Consider the following 15,475-nt stretch of genomic DNA (forward strand, 5'->3'; position numbering starts at 1 on the left):
AAACGTTTTTGTCCGACATGCAGGAAATAGAGAACGGTATATACAGTATCTTGTCGCTTTCCCATTGGTGTTGTGTATAATCATGTCCATCGAGTCCATGGAGCAAGTCACAAGCACTCAATGGATGACACAGTTTTCTGCTTCACGAAGAAGCTCAGATAGTTGAGAGAAAAAAATAAACAGTCATCTGTAGCAAAACCCACTCTTTCCCTCTGCTGCATGGATGTAAATCAGTGTTGTTTAGAATGAGGAGTGAATTATGTGAGTTACATCAGTGGAGTGTTTTATATTTGAAACGTGCTCGTCTGTTCTCCATGAATAATTTAATAAGGGGTTGAATCGGTATTAGCTTAATCTTTTTTTTTATCTCTTTACTCAGCTCCCTAATATTTTTCGAACTATGGAAACCATTCCTCACATATTCTTCATATGTACCATAAGGCGACATGTTTCAAAGCATGTGTAGTCTTTTGTCTAGTCCGATGCAACAATGTTGTTTGTGATGGGTGATATGAGGTTAGAGTTGTTTATATGAAGCATTCCGAACGCTATGCAAATTAGCACAAGTTTTGTATCCCACTCATCCTTTGCCAGTCGGCAATCGGGATGACATTTTTGCTGATTCATGATGGTGTGGGTCTCATATTAGGTTGGACGACTCCTTAATTGAGCTGTTGGACATTTTCAGCCCAGCCTCCAACCCTGAGAGGTACCTAATCAACCCCCAGTACCGGAAGAGTTTTGTCATCCCTACGCCCACTCGGAGGACCTTTCTGTCCCCTCCAGGCCACAGCCGGCCCTCAAGACACGACCTGGAGGAGAGTCAGATTCTAGAAGACATATTTTTCATCTGTTGAAGGGTTACTACAGTGACTTTGATTAAATGTTGGATTGGAAGAACTAATTGAATAGTTATTCATGTACTCTTAATACCTCTTTCACGTGATGGTCTTAAACTTACACAGCCTTTTTTTTTATAGTTGTAGTGTCAAACTTATGCCAGTCTTAATTTATAATGCTTTTGTAATATTGGTATTACAAGTTTTTATTAATAAGATTCATACAATTCCACTGACTTTTCAAGAAACTGACCTGGGAGATTTTTTTTAAGAATTTCTTAAGAACAGTTGATGTGGTCTGTAGTGAGTAATGCAATTGTTATCTCTGATGAAATGAGAAATTATCATATCTCTTCAGAAAATGTACAGTGGGGTCCTAAAGTCTGAAAATGCGTATATTTTGCATTTTTCTTATTTAATGCAAATATATGCAATACAAATCATATCGTCAGCATAACAATTTGGTTGAAAAGTGGAATTCAACAGTTTGAATTTCAGAATTTCTTTGTATCTAGGATTGTCTTTTGCTTTAATGATAAAATGCAATGAAATAAGGAAAACAATAAAAAATTTTACAACAGATTTAACATGGTCAGTGGCCTAAATTTGCTTACATTGGATTAATGACCAAGAAATTTTGCAGAATCTTATCTATATCTCAAGACTTTTTAATCCTTACAAAATTGGTATTTCCAGGTTTAAATGAGAAATCCCAGATGGTCTCAGACTTTTGGACCCCATTATAGCAGTGACTACTCAATAAGAGGAATGTGCATTGGCATTTTCTAATGAATTCAGAATATTCTAGGGAAAAAAAATTAATTGTATTTTCTGTATTTGAGCAAATTAATCGTTCTTTTCCACTGGATCATTGCAATCAAACTCACTTTCAGGAATTTCCACACTCCATACAATGCAAGTGAATGATGGCCAGAATTTTTTTAATCTGTCTGGGTGGGGCTGGGGGTGGTAGTTGGTGTTAAAAATTGATTCTGTGTATTTATGTTTTACTTTTCTGTGTTTGAATTAAAATGTTAATCATAAAAATAAAATCTCCAAAAATCACATAGGTCAGCATAAAAGTCTCCAGTGGTTAAATCCATACAGTATATTAAGATGTGATATGAAATGTGTCGGTGAGAAACAGATGAATATTTATGTCCTTTTTTTACCACGAGTCTTCACTTTTACTTTCACATTATTCTTAGTTTGCTTTTTTGGCAATTTGCATTGTTCATGCATATGTCCACCTATAGGTTGGGGCTGGTTAACGGAATTAAAATTGATCTGTTTCTCAGCCACACCTGTCATATTGCATTAGAATATATGAATGTAACCACTGAAGTCTTATAGATTACTTTTATTCTGCCTTTATGTGATTTTTGAAGATTCAAAGTTTTGGTCACCATTCACTTGCATTGTAAGAACCTACAGAGCTGAGATATTGTACAAACATTTTTGTTCTCTGCAGAAGTAAGTCAGTCATACACATCTGGGATGGCATGAGGGTGAGTAAATGATGAGATAATTCTCATTTTTAGGGGAACTATCCCTTTAAGACTAGATATGGGAGCATCAGACTAAGCAATGGCATTCATCCAAACATTGCTCCAGGACTACTGGTCTGAAGTGTTGCAAAGAATGCCTCAGAGAGGTGCCTGTGTGTGTGTGTGAACACCCTCCACCTTTTAAGGAGGTTTCAGAATACATCAGTCATGCCACAAATCCATAAAAGCGAGAAAGAGATGAAAACAACAACCTGTAAAAAAAGCTTGTATAAAGATAGAGCAGGAAATGTGACAAGCATAACGCCTCTTTATTCTACACTGTGCTTTATTACTGGGCTTAAGCGGAAACGCGTCATTCAGAAAAATTACAAAAGAGACTAGGGACCTGGAGTCGAGGAGAAATGGGGTGCTGCTACAGCACTGATGGCTATTACAGCTCAGTCTCATTGTGATTGAATTGGCAGAAATCCACAAACACCTCCCATCACTCTAAACTGTGCTCAAAATGTCTGAAAAGTTTCTTTTCTTTGTATTTTCCCCTTTTGCAAGCCGTGACTGCATTGTTTTTACAAGTTTAGACTTGAGGACAGTTAACGCTAATAAAGAACGGCAATAAAATCGGAGTTACTGAGAGTCTGATGGATTAGTGCAGTGTTTTTCTTTTCTGTTTGGAAAAAAAGCAGTGAAGCAGGGCAGAGTTCTTACACAGCCATGAAACAGAAGAAATCAGCATTCAGTTCTAACAAGTGCAGCAAAACTTTCGACACCAGTCCTTCAAGAGTTTAACATTCTCCATAAAGGATTACCCTGATTCTGCCAAGTTGCATTGTTCCATTGTGTCTCAATACAAAACATGAAAAAAAAAAAATATATTTTTGAAAAGGCGCTGTTTAAATGACAAACTGATATTCTGTGTGGTTATAAACATAAAAAATTAATTACAATCAGTGAAAAGACAAAAATACAAATATTAGTTTATATGAATTAAAGTGCAAAAAAAAATAATTTAACAAATGACATTTTAATAAATGGACAAATTAATTATTACATAAATATGCATGTTGGCAGCAGTTTTGAAAGTGATCAATAATCAGTTTGGATTGGCTCCTCTTGCGTTCTGTAATTAAATACCTAAGTAACTTACAACCATACTGCATCAACAAGGACTAGAGTTTACCTGCTTTATTTCTGCTTCAGCTTGTTTTTCATTTTTTGTCCTTAAACTTTCTTTGTCATCCAGTCCTTCTAGATAGAAGTAAAATACTATAAAATATGCAAACCTATATACAGATGAACAGAGCAAAAAAGAGAAAAAACATTTACAGTATATTCAGTAGTTCATGTATATATTTATCTGTATTTATAATAAAATTTCTGTTCTGTTGTGTTGGTTTGTCAACCTTCCATTTCCAGATTGCTATGTAAACAAGTGCAGCTGAAACGATATGTGGATGGAGAAAGGGAGAAGATGAGAGAGACAGACAGAAAAGCTGGTTTAAGGGCGAGAAAGAGAGGTAACGCTGAAATACGATGACGTATGCATATCCTTGCAAACGATCCTGAAATACCTGAATGAACGTGTCGGAAAGATCTAGAAGGCAAAATGCAACATTCTTGGAACCTGCCTGAAGGTACGTTAAATTCCCCTACAAAATGAGGTGAACTGACTACTGATTTGTCACTGTACAGACACTTCACTATTCGGTTAAGTCAACCACCTCTGGAATTACCATATATTTACAATAGTGCCATCATAATAGTCAATTTAATGCAAAGCATAACCTAACAAAATCAAAGTCCTTACCCTCTAATTTGCAACTAGAAATTCTAAAATCCCATTATCAACTAGTCTATTATGAGCAAAAAACTCCCCGTTAAATATGTTCGAACTCTGAAGGAGCATGTAAACACGCAGTGTGATGGGGTACGATACTTGTGCAAAACATGTACATAATGCCCACTTAATTTGTAACTGTAAGCAGAATGTCCCTCACATTACGAGTTGATGCATCGACAGATGGCGGACGGCGGATTTTCATGTCAACAATTATTTGAAGGCTTTTCTGTTAGCTGTAGCTATAGTAGTTGTCTTTGTTTTATGTTTTTTTTAATATATATCTATATATATATATAAGAAGTAGAGTGTTTCTGTTGCTTTGACATCATTATAATGAATGGCTGCTAGCATTGTAGCACAGTGCTGCAAAGTGAACGGATGCGCTTGCGCTAGCCAATAATTCAGCGCAACATGCGCAAATCGCAGCAGAGTTAAAAAACCGTCAGGTGTCCGTATGTATAGCCAGCTCTCAGTTCAAGTGGATAGATAATGTTTGTTTGTTCGTATATCACACGTGTTTGCAAATGTTTGCAGAGTATTTCGTAGTGCGTGGAGTCAGATATGTCCGTAATGTTTTCTTTACTATTTCGTAATAAAACTCATTCTCTTTAAACTCTCAATTGAGAGGAGGCCTTTTTGCATTTGTAAATAGCATATACACATATATACACAAACTAGATCAGTTTTCATACCCTTGAGTGTGTGTGTGTGTGTGTGTGTGTGTGTGTGTGTGTGTGTGTGTGTGTGTGTGTGTGTGTGTGTGTGTGTGTGTGTGTGTGTGTGTTAGCGGATAGAGAATGTTATATCAGACAGAGAGGAATGCCTGCAGATTGCAGCTGCCGATTTGAGAGTCTTCCAAGTGCTAAAAGTCCAAAGCAGAGCAGTGGTTCAAACTCCATTTTAAATCTACAAAAAAAATTACAGCTCTACATATTGAATTGCCAGTTTCTATATATATATACACACATATAAAATATATGCATATAAATACATATATGGGTTTTGGGATTAATATCATATGTATCCATATATATGCTATACAGGTGCATAAATATGAATACATATTGCTTGAACGTCTGCTATACATATACATATCGTATGTACGTTATATATAAACAGGATTGTTTATCTCAAACCTTTTTAAGATGGTCTCTTAACTACAAGGTAAGGACATTAAGATAGAAAAGGTAAGGCTGCATTATGGAACAACCCTTCCCATGCACCCTTTCGCTCAACACAGAGAAAACTAGAAGAGAAATAAAAATAAATATTCTTCATTTTGAGCAGTAATTGTAAACTAGCGAAGTGAATGGCCTTGACAGGCCATCGGAAATAGTTTTGCCAGTATTCAAAAGCATATCAGCAATCTATATGTATGCATTTATGCATATAGTCATATATGTTCTTTTTATACATATATCTTTTTTAAATACAACTCTTAAACCAATTGGCACAGCAAGAGATGCAGTGGTCTGATAAAGTTACAGTTTTTTTTTTCTTTTTTCTTTTTCATTTGTGTTAAAAAGGTTTGGTCATTTGGTCCCTACACAACTAAGGAATGACAGGTAAGTCTCCCAGCGGACTGAGGCTGTGGTTTGTGGCAGCCGATGTCCCTGGAAATGGACAGGCACTCCGAGAAAAAGTTGGCCATCTCAAGTCGAAGCGAGTTCGTGTCCTGAATTGTCACATCCTTCCAAAAAGTTTTGTCTTTCAAGTTTTTTTTAAGTCCTTTTTGTTAAATTCTAAAACAGTTCTTTAAAAAGTTTCCCAAAGACACGTTCAGTAGTACATGATTCCCCTCTAAAAGTCTATTTTAGTTTTAAAAAGTGTTTTTTTTTTCTCTTACTATTTATTCTTAGATTCAGTGCCTTCAAAGGGCTTACATTGTTTTTTTTTTGTTTGTTTTTTTTATTTTTTTTTTATTTTTTTTTAGTATATTAATGTGTTGGTCTTCAATAATTCATCCTGTGGTTCTGCAAAATGAGGGCTTGGGGAGGTTTCAGAAAAGGGAGTACGGCATGGTCCAGTAACACCGCGGCTCCCCTGAGTTCAATGTTGAAGTTCAAAAAGGTCCATTGAGCCTGGTGATGGTGGTGTTGGTGTATCACATGGCTACATCCTCCACATGTCCCACTTCAGCTGATTCCCCAGCCCTGATGATCTCGATCTGTTGTGTTTTTCTTAGATTTCAAATACATTTGGCATGTTATCAACATGTGTTCCAACTTCAAAACCTATGAAGGAAGCACAAAAAGAAAAAAGCATAAATTAAACATTGCTTTCTCTCAGCGTTTCAGACCACGTGAACGATCATGATGCGGCAAGTTTAAAAAAAACACAACCACAAAAAATAATCATTGAGTAACAAATTGTATTTCGATTGTCACTCAAAGCTATCGTATGGCTTCAGAAGTTTCAGAGTCATATAGGTAGACCAGGGGTTTTCAAACTGTGGTCTGGGGACCTGCAGGGAGCCACAAGGGGGCACTTGGGGGTCCGAGGAAAATTTGAAAGAGAAGATTTTACTAAATGTTTTTTTTCCAAAGTTGACTTGTTAACGTAAGATATGATTTTAATATGTTTAATATTTTTAACACAGTTTTACCAAATTTGACATTATTACAATTTCATTCTTCTTTCTAATGAGAGTTTGAAAATCATGTGATTGTTTTAATCTATTAAGGATACAGTATTAAAAAAAGTACAAATTTAAATATTCCAGAATTTTATGAATAGAATCTATATGTTAGCTTTAGTACAGTAACAACATAAAAGCCAATTATTTAATTTAGCCAACACGTTCTAGTTATAATATCCCAGTTACGATTGTTCTCACACAATAAAAATGGGCCTTCATACATGAAAATATATAGCTGCTGCGTCGTATTAGGTGGTCCTTGGCATCAAAAAGGTTTTTTTGGGTGAAGTATTCCTTTACGGCTGGAAAGTACAGGTTGATGTATCAGCACAGTGTTGAGATGTGCAGGAGTCATACTCTATTGTCTGCTGCAACTGCAGCGAACAGAGGCGGAGATGGCTCACTAGCTGTGTAAGTAGGTAATAACTTGGCCCAGTAAAAAGTATCAGCAAGGTAAATTAATGACACAGCATTGATTTTCCATCTTCATTTAGATGAGGGGATGTGAGACAGGCTGAGACATGAGATACATTTTCACCATGAAAATGACTAATCCTTCGCCCTCTGCCACAGTCCTGCCCCAGAGAGATCGTTTGAGAAGGAAGGCGTCTTATTTACTGTAATTATTTAAAATCAACATGAAGCCGTATTTGCACCCCTATTTCCTTAATGTGACAGTAAAATTGTACCTTATTTTATCCATTGGGAATTGATTGGATCATGAAAAGGGGGTGTAGCAAACTAGGTGTAGCCAGACCTGAATATGAGATGCTCAAGGCCAACTTCACCCTCAAGATAATTTCTTTTCAAAAATATCATATTTTACTGCCATTAAATTACTGTATTATATATTGGCAAGACTTTATAAAGGCTACATTACCTACAGTTGAAGTCAGAAGTTTACATACACTTAGGTTGAAGTCATTAAAACTCATTTATTTACCACTCCACAGATTTCATATTGGCAACTACTATTTTATCTACTTTGTGCATGACACGAGTAATTTTTCCAACAATTATTTACAGTGAGATTGTTTGACTTTTAATTGACTATATCACAATTCCAGTGGGTCAAAAGTTTACATTTAAGTTAATTGTGCCTTTAAGCAGCTTAAATAATTCCAGAAAATTATGTCAAGCCTTTAGACAATTAGCCTCTGATAGGAGGTGTACTGAATTGGAGGTGTACCTGTGGATGTATTTTAAGGCCTACCTTCAAACTCAGTGCCTCTTTGCTTGACATCATGGGAAAATCTAAATAAATCAGCCTAGACCTCAGAAAAAAAAATTGTGCACCTCCACAAGTCTGGTTAATCATCGGGAGCAATTTCCAAACACCTGAAGGTACAACGTTTATCTGTACAAACAATAGTACACAAGTATAAACACCATGGGACCACTCAGCCATCATACTGCTCAGGAAGGCGCATTCTGTCTCCTAGAGATGAACGTAGTTTGGTGTGAAAAGTGCAAATCAATCCCAGAACAACAGCATATGACCATGTGAAACTGCTGGAGGAAACAGGTGGACAAGGATCTATATCCACAGTAAAACGAGTCCTATATCGCCATACCCTGAAAGGTCGCTTACCAAGGAGGAAGCCACTGCTCCAAAACCACAAATAAAAAGCCAGACAGTTTGCAAGTGCACATGGGGACAAAGATCTTACATTTTGAAGAAATGTCCTCTGGTCTGATGAAATCAAAATTGAACTGTTTGGCCATAATTACCATAGTTATGTTTGGAGGAAAAAGGGTGAGGCTTGCAAGCCGAAGAACACCACCCCAACTGTGAAGTATGGGGGTGGCAGCATCATGTTGTGGGGGTGCTTTACTGCAGGAGGGACTGGTGCACTTCACAAAATAGATGGCATCATGAGGAAAAAAATTATGTGAATATATTGAATCAACATCTCAAGACATCAGCCAGGAAGTTAAAGCTCGGTCGCAAATGGGTCTTCCAAATGAAAAATGACCACAAGCATGCCTCCAAAGTTGTTGCAAAATGCATTAAGGACAACAAAGTCAAGGTATTGGAGTGGCCATCACAAAGCCCTAACCTCAATCTGATATAAAATTTGTGGGCATAACGGAAAAAGCGTGTTCGAGCACGGAGTCCTACAAACCTGACTCCGTTTCGCCAGTTCTGTCTGGAGGAATGGGCCAAATTTCCAGCAACTTATTGTGAGAAGCTTGTGGAAGGCTACCCAAAACGTTTGACCCAAGTTAAACAATTTCAAGACAATGCTACCAAATACTAACAAAGTGTATGTAAACTTCTGACCCACTGGGAATGAGATATAAGAAATAAAAGCTGAATTAAATTATTCTCTCTACTATTATTGTGATGTAAAGGGATCAATGGAAAGGAGGCGGCGAGAATCGGCTTGATAATATAAATGATAGTTTAATTGGTAAACTTAAAACAAGGACACACAAGACAGACATGTCCGTAAACTATCTCTCTCCCGCATGATCCTCTGCAGTCAACCTTTATCCCTCTCGGAGGCTTAATTAGCCTAATAAGGGACCGGGTGTGTATGATCACGACCCGGCCCCGCCCTCCGCCCTGCCACATGTGACATTTCACAGTCTTAAAATAAAGTAGTGATCCTAACTGACCTAAGACAAGGAATGTTTTCTATAATTAAATGTTAGGAATTGTAAAAAACTGAGTTTAAATGTATTTGGCTATGGTGCATGTAAACGTCTGACTTCAACTGTATAACTCTAGCCTAAAATAATGCTAAAAATCTATTAGGCTATTGACAGGCCCAGATAGAACCTGCAAGTGGTTTTTTGTTTGTTTTTTTTTGTATTTTCAATGCTTATTTTGCAGGGAAATATGCAGAATTTAAATATGGAAACATAAGTTATATGGAGTGAAGTGTACTACACTCTAAAAATATTTTCTTGATGAATCATGCACAATAAGACCAGGAATGACCATTTAAAAAGTTAATAGTGTCAATTTTGATTTCATGTTGATTTCAAATGTTCAAGATTCCTATAGTATGTGTGTGTATGTATCCTTGGCTCCAGCATGAGATTCTCGCTGACCTGTTATTCCCTGTGCGTAGCGGCGGCCTTCACCCCCAGGGTCAGGGGTGGCTGGGGGGAGGGGACGGGGCTAATATGGGCGGTTGGCATCCTTTGGCCTCTTCAGCTGCACTTTGAGTCTCTTCATGCCGATCTGAAAGCCATTCATGGACTGGATGGCGGCCTGGGCACTACCCGGGTTATCAAAGCTCACAAAGCCTGGAGAACAGAGAGAGAGAGAGAGAGAGAGAGAGAGAGAGAGAGAGAGAGATGACAAGTTAGCACCAGATGGAGGAGAAGGGGGAAAGGAAGGTTATGCGATGGAAAGATAGATTGAGGGAAGGCAGGGATTGACGGATGGTTGGGGCGCGGGTGGGTGAGAAACAGGTTACAGTGACTATGTTTACGTGGACACCAAAAAGAGGGTTATTGCAAGAAAGCAGTGCTCCGGTTTACATGCACTATAAAGCGGCGTACACTTCACTCCCATCATGCGGCTCTGTCAGTTAGCAGCTTTTTTCAGTTGTTGCTGTCTTTGTTTCCTTTACTTTCTATCATGAACTGTAGCGGAATTGCCCTGCAATAGTGGTGTTTTTTCTTACGTGAAACTCAGGGATTCCGCCAATTTACGAGCACATATATGCGAATGTGAGGGACATTCGATATTTTACATTGGTGTGTATAAATGGGTATAGTTTATATTGTATGTGCTTTTACCACTGCTACGCTGAAAAATGTCAAATGTTTTCCACTGTGCTGATTTGATGTTAGGCTCAATCCTATGACATTTGTTACCTGGTATGTTCACAAATGCGCACTATTCAAACACCCATCAGAACATCGCTTATGTGTTTACATGGCCACATTTAGCAGTGTTCTCGAGAAGAAGCCTAGGTGTGTTAAACCGCTTTCTCTTAATCCCTTAAACGGCATACGAAAATGGACATTCTCATTTACATGACGTTTCAGAATGCCGCTTTCTGCAAAATCCCTGGAATAAACAATTTTCTTAAGTGCATGTAAACATGGTCAGTGAGGATTTTTTTTTTAGGTGAATATGAAATTAAGGGAGGAAGGTGTATCAAACAAGTGTATTGAAAATATCATGTCACAGATTCAGAAGATACATATTAAACATTCACCATATATGCACAAAATCAATACAAAACAACAGCATACAGTACATATGATACACAATCATCAATAATCGGAAGCACAGAGAACATGCAAAATCTAATACACAATATCCACTCACTCCTAGCCTTAGCAAGAGGCAGTTAGTCAGACCCCTCATCAAAACTGAATCTCTGAATTAATTAATTGAATTAATCGCTGAAAACCCTCGAAAAATCCTTGTATTGTCAAAAATAACTGGTATTACTACTGTGTAAGCAACAGTGTTGGGGAATGGCTAGCTTTTGAGTAGCATGAAAGCTTAGCTATACTGTAATGCTACCAAAAGCATAGCTTTTCCACTAACAAGCTACTGTGTCCAACAAGCAGAGGTTAAATTGGGCCGGAGCGCACCGGAGCGCAGCTCCGCCTCCTCAGGTCCACAACACACCCTGCCGGAGCTCAGCTCCGTCTCCTTCAGCACCAAATATTGTTATTCCACTTGAATTATTTTTAATCTCCTGACTCCTGACAAATACATGGCATATGAGACTGAATAATTAGCAAGACTACACAGAGACACCCAGGCTACATGGAATTATCAGACGTCATAAATGCATTAATCGCTGGTTCAGCACCCCGCCCACAGCCATCAAGGGAAAACTGTCACAATTCTAAGCATAACAGCGACGTTACCATGGAAACCCGCTAACGGCTAGAGCTATAGAATATATCCTGCTCCTGTCTGTATCTTTATCTCAGTGCTTCTCAACTGGTTTTGCTTCAGGACAGATTTTACATTGGACATCAAGTGTCGACCTGCCATAGATTAAACGTAACCTGTATTTAATGTGTCCTGAGTTGCATTTCCTTTTATGTTGCATAGTTTTGTTCATGGTTTTTCAGTACATGAACATGCATCAAGTGTCATTATTTTTGTTGTTGACATTTTTATACACAGAAGGAAAGGCTCCTCATTACATGGTTAGGTCAGTGTGCTCCTCTTAAATAATAGTAATAATAATAATAATAATAATTAATTAATGTATTTATGAAAAATACATACTAGCTTAAACACATCTTGAAACTTTAAACTGCCACTGTTGATGTCTACATTCTATCTTTAGATTATTTCATATGAAACTGAAACATTTTGTCAAAATATAACAGTTACATTTACTCATGTAAAATCCTGAAACAAATTTGTAAAGGTGATGGTGTGTAATATATTAATATTGTGTAATAGTTAATATTTTTAACTATTTTGGTTAAGGGGCCACATCGGGATTTAAGTAGTGCATGAGGTTCCACATTGTATTGCTTTTGAGATACAATATTCTGCATTGACTTGGTTTTTGTAACTTTTAAGCCCAGAAATAGTTGTGTACTCAATTTTCTGAAGTGTATCTGTGACTAATGGGACTATTCTGCAATTGCCTAAAGAATTGTATTGCTCTACAAAGATAGATGCTTTTCTATCAGGCATTAAAAAACTCAATAAAGGAGGAGATTATACATTTATTTTACCATCTCTACTTCCCTGTTCATTTATTATTCAGTTTGAATAATAATTTAAAAAAATGTATAGAACGACTAATATTTGTCGCAAAGCGGACGAGTTTACTCTTTATTTTCTTTCTAAAACTTGTCATGATGCATTTCTCCTCGATGGTTTTTCAACACTCAACAGAATAACACAGGCTGCATGAATATGATAAATAATTACTGCAAGAGTTACGTTAACATTCAGGTGCGAAGGGACATCAACGTTTCTAAATTGCACAAATAAAAAATACATTTAAATATTCGTCTCTGGCTTGCAATATTTTCAAACATTCAAGATAAAAAATAATAATAAAATAAGTGAATTGTAAAGTATTTGTCTTTGTTTGAATAACTACTCAACCCTAACTTACACATTAATACTGGAAAACAAGCCCCTTTGGTGTAAAAACACATTAAGTCATTTAACGGCGGGATTTTGACTGATGACCATTCACCGTAAATTAGGGCTCCCCCTCCCAACAAAAGCCAATTTAACCACTGCCAACAAGAAACAAGAAATATTGTAAATTCTGTGTTTTCTTTAGTATCTCATAGAGTAGCTAGCTTATCTAAAAGGTAACTTTACAGTAGCTTAACTACTTTAAATTAGCTTGTAGCTTAGCAAGTAGCAATGGTAAGCAATATCCTTGTCTATTGTGCTAAATATACTGACTGATTTAAAACAACCACAATTTTTGCAGTTAGAAAACAATTGCTGTAGTTTAGTAGCATGAAAGTACCTAAGCTGTTCCCAAAATAGCATCGTTTTTCCACTAGCAAGGTAAGGTTTCGAACAAGTAATAGGCCTATAAGATATATTGTAAATAATGTCTTTTTGTTAGTAGCTAGCTACTTAAACAAAAAGACAGCTTGACTCTGTAGGTTAAGTACTATAAATTATCAGTAGCTTGTAGCTTAGCAAGCCTCTGTTGCAAAGTTGCATAACCAACACTGTGCTTAATGTACTATGTGATTATGACATGATTGCTAAAAACACCCATAATATTAGCAGTTAGGAAAAAGCGGTCATGATTCCCTTTTCTGGCAAACAATGTTCTATATTCTGTTTGTTTTGAAGGTGTATAAATCGACTTCAATCTGAACTCAATATACTACTTCATATACATATATATATATATATATATATATATATATATATATATATATATATATATATATATATATATATATATTTCATATACTCCTTACTTATTGTATTGTATATTGTGTATTCTATATTGTGTGTATTGTATATAATTATCGTGTTGTGTAATATGTGTACATTTGATATGTAAATTGTGTTGTGTAAGTGTGTTGTTTATTGTAATTGGTATATGTCTCGTCACTGTCATGACTGCTATGTTGCTCGGACCTGAACACAAGAATTTCACCTACTGTTGCACTTGTGTACATGGTAGTGTGACAATAAAGTGATTTGATTTGATTTGAACTTTGGTCATATGTGAATACTTGCAATGGAATATCCATGGAAGATTGTGCTCTATGCTTCCACAATAGCAGCTACTAGATATTAAATCATCATAACTTAATATTAAAATATCAATAGATGTATTTTGATTTACAATGAAAGAAATCCTGCTGACACGACAGTAATATTCTGTCAGCACATTAACATTTTGACACTAATTTTTTCCCCCTCCAATTTCTTGTTTTCAGTCTTGAGGTATTGTGATAATTTCAGCCAGCTCAGCATTTCAAATCATCATTTCTGAGTATTTGAAGCGCTTCTCGCTAACTGATGATTCTGATAAATCAAAGAGCCACTGAAGCTAGAGATAGCACTGGTTAAAATACAGAGGTTCAAAGTCTTCACAACCAGGACACAAAAGCGCCCCTCCCCCCTCCCACAGATTAATGTACTCCACTGATTAAAGGAATAGTTCACTCAAAAATGAACACTATGATTATCTACTCACCCTTATGTTGTTTGAAACCCATTTGCGGTTATTTTTTTCCATGGAACACTTACAAGATTTTGTAGAGGATTACTTTTTTTTTTAAGTGTGTGTGGTTTTTGTGTGTATCATTTTTGGAGCTTAACAGACATGGTTGCTATTAACTGTCATTTTATGTAAAAGAGCTGTGTGAAAATTCTTCAATATTCTTCTGTGATCCATGGGAAGAATAACAGCTTACAGGATTGAAACAAAATGAGGGTGAATAAACAATGACAAAATTTGTATTTTGGGGTGCAATATTCCTTTAAGGCTACTACACTATATCCTTTTTTCTCCTTTCTGTAGCTCTTATTTCGAAAGCTTTGCTGTGGTAGAGAAATGAGGTAAAAATGTTAATAGTGTGAGTAGGAATGAGAATAATCTTCACAGGTGTCTTATCATTTTTACCCACCAAAGCATTTACTTTGGTTTGTCGCCCGATCCACAAACACTTTGGAGGAGATGACATTACCGAAAGGCAGGAACATCTGCATCAGCTCGCCGTCCCCAAACTCCTGAGGGAGGTGATAAATAAACAGGTTACACCCTTCAGGCCCTGGAGAAAGAGAGAGTAAAGGAAAGAAACAGGGAAAGAGGTGGAGAAAGAAAAACACAAGGATGATTGCAGAGAGGAAGATGGAGAAGAAAGTGTTGTGGGGGAGGAATAAGATGGAGAAAAGAAAGAATAGATAGAAGGGGAATTAAAAAAGAGAGGGAGGGCAAAAAGACACAGAGGGTGAAATTAGACAGCTTGAAAGAAAAATACAGAGCAGTATCCCATGTGCATTCCAGCACAGAGATAAGTAAGCTAGTACCTAAAACCATCACAAAGAACTAGCAGTTCTCTCCTAAGGTTTTTATTTTAAAAATGGATAGTTCTGACTAACAACATCCGTATGCAACCTACATTTGGGCTAATTGTTTATTCAGATTATTGTCATTAATACATTTAACTACTTATTGAACATCGGTGTCTTTATTATATTACTGTTGGAGTT

General features: G+C 36.7%; 1 protein-coding gene and 1 pseudogene across 5 annotated transcripts in view; one reads left to right on the forward strand and one right to left on the reverse strand.

Annotated features, from left to right (window-relative positions):
* The window catches only part of LOC127627355 (protein hinderin-like), a 32,411-nt pseudogene extending 31,554 nt beyond the window's left edge, over positions 1–857 (forward strand).
* Positions 858–2,658: 1,801 nt separating this feature from the next.
* Positions 2,659–15,475, reverse strand: part of LOC127627481 (CUGBP Elav-like family member 4) — a 129,692-nt gene continuing 116,875 nt past the window's right edge. For 3 of the 5 annotated variants that reach the window (XM_052103873.1, XM_052103872.1, XM_052103870.1), the window contains exons 12-14: positions 14,890–15,033; positions 9,883–10,080; positions 2,659–6,418 (exon numbers count right to left, since the gene is read on the reverse strand). In XM_052103873.1, coding sequence (XP_051959833.1) covers positions 9,953–10,080; positions 14,890–15,033 — 272 coding nt within the window. In that variant the 3' untranslated portion in view covers positions 2,659–6,418; positions 9,883–9,952. The remainder of the gene's footprint in view (positions 6,419–9,882; positions 10,081–14,889; positions 15,034–15,475) is intronic. The other 2 variants (XM_052103875.1, XM_052103874.1) reach the window with 1 other exon arrangement.

This window comes from Xyrauchen texanus, chromosome 34 (genome assembly GCF_025860055.1).
Source record: "Xyrauchen texanus isolate HMW12.3.18 chromosome 34, RBS_HiC_50CHRs, whole genome shotgun sequence".
NCBI lineage: Eukaryota > Metazoa > Chordata > Actinopteri > Cypriniformes > Catostomidae > Xyrauchen > Xyrauchen texanus.